The 6034-nt window shown below is 41.6% G+C and overlaps 1 protein-coding gene across 1 annotated transcript; it reads right to left on the reverse strand.

The window, feature by feature from the left end:
• Positions 1 to 862: 862 nt before the first annotated feature.
• LOC113272994 lies at positions 863 to 1609 on the reverse strand. The gene is made up of 2 exons (XM_026522770.1): positions 1559 to 1609; positions 863 to 1444 (listed from the first exon to the last, which is right to left on the reverse strand). Exons 1-2 carry the CDS (start codon positions 1607 to 1609, stop codon positions 863 to 865), a joined length of 633 nt encoding a protein of 210 aa, XP_026378555.1.
• Positions 1610 to 6034: the final 4425 nt, after the last annotated feature.

Genomic DNA, 6034 nt, shown 5'->3' on the forward strand with positions numbered 1-6034 from the left:
AGTTTATTGAAATTTCTCGTTCTGATGATTTCAGTTTCTTATTTTATCTGTTGATTATCGTTTCATAGGGTTTATCTTCGAATTAGGGTTTTAGTCTTTTACAAATCTGATTTCTAAATTAATTTTGACTTACGGATTTCTTTTCAGCTTAATCCTTTTGAGCTTTGGGAAAGAATTCCTCTCACAAAATTTGGATTGCTACTTACCGGAATTCATGGCTAATTCTGCTAAGTGGTGTTGGGTGGATTTCCTGATTGGTCAGAAGAGAGAGTCGATTGAGCAATATCCTGATTACACTTGCTAGAAGTAAATCTGCACATGGCTACACATATCAGAACCAGAGCTCGTTTTCCAGTAGCAAGTACCGGGTCGAGCAAAGATAAACCGCGTAACGATCTTATCTCCAGAGATGCGGCTAAAGTTTTTACACCGGCTGCCTGCAGGCCTGGACGCAACTTACCCGAAGGCAAGATAATTCCTTAACACATCCCGTGTCTTTTTCTCTTTCGGTACAGATGGTGCAGTAGGCATCCCTTCAGTGGGATTACGCGTTCGCGACTATTGAGGTGATGTATCCACATATTCCATGTCCCGGTTGCAGGGCTACTGGGGGGGTCTCCCCCATTCACAATCTCGCAAGCTGCAGAGCTACTGGGGTGGGGGGGTCTCCCCCATTCACAATTCTGCTATGGTTGTTTACATGTTCGCGGTTTAGACAATCCTACTAATAAAAGTGACATAATTTAAAGGTAAAAAGGTCAACTCACGTACCTCGTGTACATACCTCCTTCACGTGGATCGTTGTTTTCCATGCAATTCTGTAGAGCACCAACTCTCTCTCCAAGCCTCGGTCAATCAGGTCTCATTTAATCAATTCATCCCATGTGAGCTTCGGTCGTCCCAGATGCTTCATTCTACCTTCTGGCCGTGTGATGCATCCTAAACGAATTGGGGCGTCCGGTGGTCTTCGTTGGAGATGCCCGAACCAGCGAAGCCGATGTTGTGACAGTATATCCTTCACTGGTGCTACCCCAAGTTTCCCACGAACACAGTCATTTCTGATTTTATCGCGCCTTGTGTGCCCACATGCCCATCTTAGGATCCTCATTTCCATCACATGGAGCGCCATGAGGTGCGAGCTTATAATTTCCCAACATTCCGCTCCGTACAGCATCGCGGATCTGATTGCTGTCCTGTAGAATTTTCCCTTCAGTTTAACTGGGACCTTACGATCGCAGAGGACTCCAGTCGCCAGTCTCCATTTAGCCCAACCTGACTGGGATCTGTGTCTAATGTCCTCCTTTATGTCCCCATCACTCTGGATCATATATCCCAGATATCGAAAGGAATCTTTCCTTGGTACAATCTGGACGTCTAGTAACAGTTCTCCATCATCTCTCCCAGTTTCTTCGAAATCGTACTTCAGATACTCAGTCTGAAGTGGCTACACATATCATCAATGAAAAAATAAATTATTCAACAAAGATTGTGTAAAATTGAAAGTTATTGCGCCGTAATCATGAGTTTCTGCGGATATCAGAAATCAAAAATATTTCACTTTGGAAGAAAGTTTGGATTTGTTTGTTGTAAGAAGAATAGAAAGCTGCATGTTAAGGTACACAGGAAAAATTCTACAAGTGGCAGAGAAATAAATCAGTAAGAATACATTCAAAACTTTTTCAAGGGATATAAAATAAATTAGGGTTACAGAGAAATGTTTATCTACAACAAACTATTCTCTGGTGTGTACCTGCAAAACTACAACTATCAGAAAAAATATGGAAAATCCAATAGTAGCAGGAGGAATGAGTACAATAGAAAAATTAATGGAAGAACATGCAAATTTAAATGATATTGGAAACTACAAGCTATTAGAGTTCATCAAAAGAGCGGCTTCTTGTATTAAAAGGAATGAAACAATGTAACTTGTGGGTAAGCTGTTCAAAGAGGAAGGATTCTACAAGTATACCATGAGACATGATCAAGTTAAGAGAGCACTGAAGAACAAAGGGGATCTTTAATGGAAGCTGGAGATAAGAGATACAAAAACTAAGAATTTGTTCTTCTTTTCTTTTAAAGACCCGGAAGAATTTGCTAAAGTAGTTATGGCTAATGCATCTGTAGAAGGAAACCTTTTATCTTTTAGAGAGAAAATTGATCATATTAGACACTCAGACTAAATTTCAACAAGTATATTTTCTGGAATGTCTTCAAATTTATTGGGTTTATATCTGATAGAGTATACAGTAAATTTTTTTTAAAATAATACTCGATAATATAATAATCTCGCTAAAATAATAAATTTTTCTAGTCCTGATTCTGGCCCTTAGTGCTAAAATAATAAATTCAATAAAATTATAATATAATACATTTCAAAAGTTCCCCTTAAACATTAATAGGTCCCAAATATTATATAAAATAATAATTCCATTACAAAATCCCAAATATGGCATCTGGGATGAGTATGTTAAAAATAAAAATAAAAATCTCTCTCATGTTTTCACGCTGGCGATTCACTCCGGTGATTGGAAAATCATTCCAATCTCGGATTCACCATGAGTTCGTCGAGTTTTAACAGTGTTTTGGTTTTCCTTTCGATTTCTTTACCACGTTTTTCAAATTTTCTCCCTGTTTTCAATCGATTGTGTTGCCGTTTTTGGTTTTTCATTAGGGTTCTAGCTGCGTTGTCGTTTAGGGGTTTTCTTTTTTCTTTCCTCAGTTTCCATGCCTAGGGTTACACGGTCTTCTTCCCAAGCGACACTGCAAACACCCTTCCCCAAGTTACCATCTTCTTCAACAGTAGTTGTTGCTTCCGATAATGTTTGTCATTGCCCCTTCAAGAGCATCCATGGTTGCGGCGACGGGGTTCATGGCAGAGGCATGTCAAGGGGTCGTTCTTGAAGCACCTTCATGACAAACACATTTTCTCGGAAGCCAGTAAAGATATTGTTCGGAATCTGATTGCGAAGGACTTATCTGTATATCATGGAATGGAGAATGTTCTCTACAACCTGCGTATGTGGTTATGTAGCAAGTGTTTATATTTGCATGCTTGGTCGAAATCCTGTAAAGGACGTGAAGGGGCTTTGCATGATTTCATCCCAGGGCCTTTCAATGAGGAAGGAGCAGACTTTTTGATACATGGTTTGAACAAACCAGACGAGGTGCAGACTGAGGTTTTTGAAGATGTGGCTACGGTGGGAGATACAGTCCAGGGAGCGATGGCAGTGATGCTGCAGAGATTCTCTCTACTGAACTGCTCAACATCGTGCTTCAACGAAACTTTCCCACTATCAACTGCATCCCCATAAATGAAGGCTTGCTTTTTCGAGGGCTCTAAAAGCTTGCCTCGACCGTTTTCTAGCTAGTCCTTCCACTTTGTCAGGTTTTCTTCGTCTGCTGCTTCTCCCCATTTGCACTTTGTCGATGTATCAGCCTAAAAGCTCAGTTGAATGGAAGTCTAGTAGTCGCAAGAGATTACAGGTGGCATCAATTCTCCAAGCCCTTAATGATTGGAAGGAGCCTAATGGTTGTTACACTTTAGTGAAGAGATTGCTTCAGCAGCCGCTTCGTTGGGGGTCTAAGAAAGATGACGATAAGAAAGCAGAGGAGAAGCAGCAAGCAGCAACCATCAGCGCATGTCAGAAGAAGATTAATTCTGGGAACTTTGCAGCTGCGATACAGGTTTTATCTTCATATGGTGTCGCCCCCTTTGAAGAGCATACTTATGTTGACCTGCTGGACAAACATCCGTTAGCCTCGCCTCCTGAGGTTCCCATGGACGATATTACTGCTGAACCCATTTGTGTGGGTTCAAAGGCTGTTTTGGGAGCAATTAAAATCTTCCCTAAGGGTACGTCATGTGGTCGTGATGGTCTACGCGCGCAACACTTAGTCGATGTTCTTAGTGGAGCGGCGACGGCAGTGGCGGATGATTTTCTTTTGTCTATTTCTGAGGTTGTCAACCTTTGATTGGATGGAAAATGTCCTAGTGAATTATGCGAATACATTGCTAGCACCGTTGACACCATTAATGAAGCCGTGGGGAGGTCTTAGGCCCATTGCGGTTGGTACAGTTTGGCGTAGATTGGTTTCCAAGGTGGTTAATTTTGCTGTCGGAAAGGATATGACCTCTTATTTAGGAGACTACCAATTCGGGGTTGGTGTTCCGGTAGGAGGGGAAGGTATTTTACATGCTGTAAACCGCCTTTTGGAGATGAAGGGCCATTCGGACAAAATGTCAATGTTGCTAATTGACTTTTCTAATGGCTTTCAACATGGTGAGCAGGTCTCAGCTCATCAAGGAAGTGCGCATCCATTGTCTAGGTATTTCTCGCTGGGTAGAATTTTGCTACTTACGTCCGGCTAAGCTTTATTATGCCCAATATATCTTTTCTTCAGCACTTGGTGTGCAACAAGGGGATCCCATCGGTCCCTTGTTATTTGCATTTACGCTTCACCCCTTAGTTAAGACTATTGCCTCCTGGTGCAAACTCGATTTGCACGCATGGTACCTTGATGATGGCACAATTGTTGGTGATACCTTGGAGGTAGCTAAGGCTTTGCGCATAATTGAAACTAAAGGACCAAGCAGGGGGTTACACCTCAATATAAAGAAAACAGAAGTCTTTTGTCCTTCCCTTGATCCTAGGAGCACAACAGAGGATGTTTTCCCCCCGGATATTGGTAGACCTTCTAAGGGTGTTAAACTTTTGGGCGGTCCAGTGAGTTTAGATATGGACTTCATTAGTGATATGTTGTTGAACAGGGTGCACAAAACTGTTCAACTAATGGATGCGATCAAAAAACTCAGGGATCCTCAAAGCGAGATGCTTTTATTTCGCAATTGTAATGGGGTTTCCAGAATCTACTTTGCAATGCGAACTACCAATCCTGCTGCTCTTCAACCTGCCACCGATCTTTTTGATGACCAATTATATCAGTATCAGAGACTTCTAATTACTGGGGATGGTGCGGGTTTTGGTCCTTTACAGAAGAGATTAGCTACCTTACCTATTAAAGATGGTGGAATTGGCATTTATACCATGGATGACACTCGTGCTTATTGTTATCTTGCTTCTCAGAGCCAGACTACTTCAGTGAAGAAAGTGATCCTTGGTAATTTATTCTCAACGGACAAAGGTTCATCTTATCAGTTGGCTCTTCAGACCTTCACCCAGGTATGTGGATTACCGTCTACTTACTGTGTCGATGATTCTTACCCCCCCCCCCCACCCCATGCATTCATTGGCAGTAGTTTATTTTGATGCAGTTAAGAAGCAAATCACATACCAATTTCATATGTCTGAAAGAGATTCCATCTTATGGCAATGTAACCGTGTCAAGCACTCACAAGACTATCTTTTGGCGGTACCTATTAGTGGGCTTAATCAATGCCTCGGACCTAGACAATTTAAAGTTATACTTTGTTATTGCCTCGGTATTCCTATGTTCGTTGAGAATAGTTCATGCCCAAGTTGTAGCAAATCTATGGACATCTTTGGTGATCATGCGCTTCATTGTGCTAAGGGTATTGGGTATAAGTTTCTCCATGATTTTGTTCGTGATGTTATCATCGACATTTGTTACAAAGCCAATGTACCTGCGCGCAAAGAGGTTTCTCTCGGTCTTCGGTCAGATGATGATAGAGATCTAAAGCCTGCTGATATTCTTGTTCTTAACTGGGAAAATGGGCAAGATGTTTGTATGGATGTCACAGGTGTCTCTCCATTCACTGGTGATGGTGTCCGCTCCTTTGTCCCAGGAAAGGCTATTTCTGGTGCCTTTGTCGTAAACGTGCCAAATATTTGGACAAGTGTGCTGCACATGGATATGGTTTGGGTGTTCTGGATTTCTCTACTTTAGGGGAACTTGGTGAAGATACTCTTGTTTTTTTCAAGCGTCTACAAAATTGTTTAGTGAGCAATGACGCTAGTAGCGGCTTAGGTAGTTTTATTTTTTATAGATTAGGCGTTGCAATTCAAAGAGGAGTTGGAGCCCAGCTTGTTGCTAGGTTACCAACCAAAAGCTCTAT

The sequence above is a fragment of the Papaver somniferum genome, chromosome 4, assembly GCF_003573695.1.
Source record: "Papaver somniferum cultivar HN1 chromosome 4, ASM357369v1, whole genome shotgun sequence".
In the NCBI taxonomy this organism is placed as follows: domain Eukaryota; kingdom Viridiplantae; phylum Streptophyta; class Magnoliopsida; order Ranunculales; family Papaveraceae; genus Papaver; species Papaver somniferum.

Bases quoted from the DNA above. Each gene is read 5' to 3' on its own strand.
- LOC113272994 (XM_026522770.1), bottom strand. From the start codon at position 1,609: ATGCAGCTTTCTATTCTTCTTACAACAAACAAATCCAAACTTTCTTCC. The intron at 1,445-1,558 runs GTGAAATATTTT...TGATATGTGTAG, and splicing joins AATCCAAACTTTCTTCCAAA to CCACTTCAGACTGAGTATCT.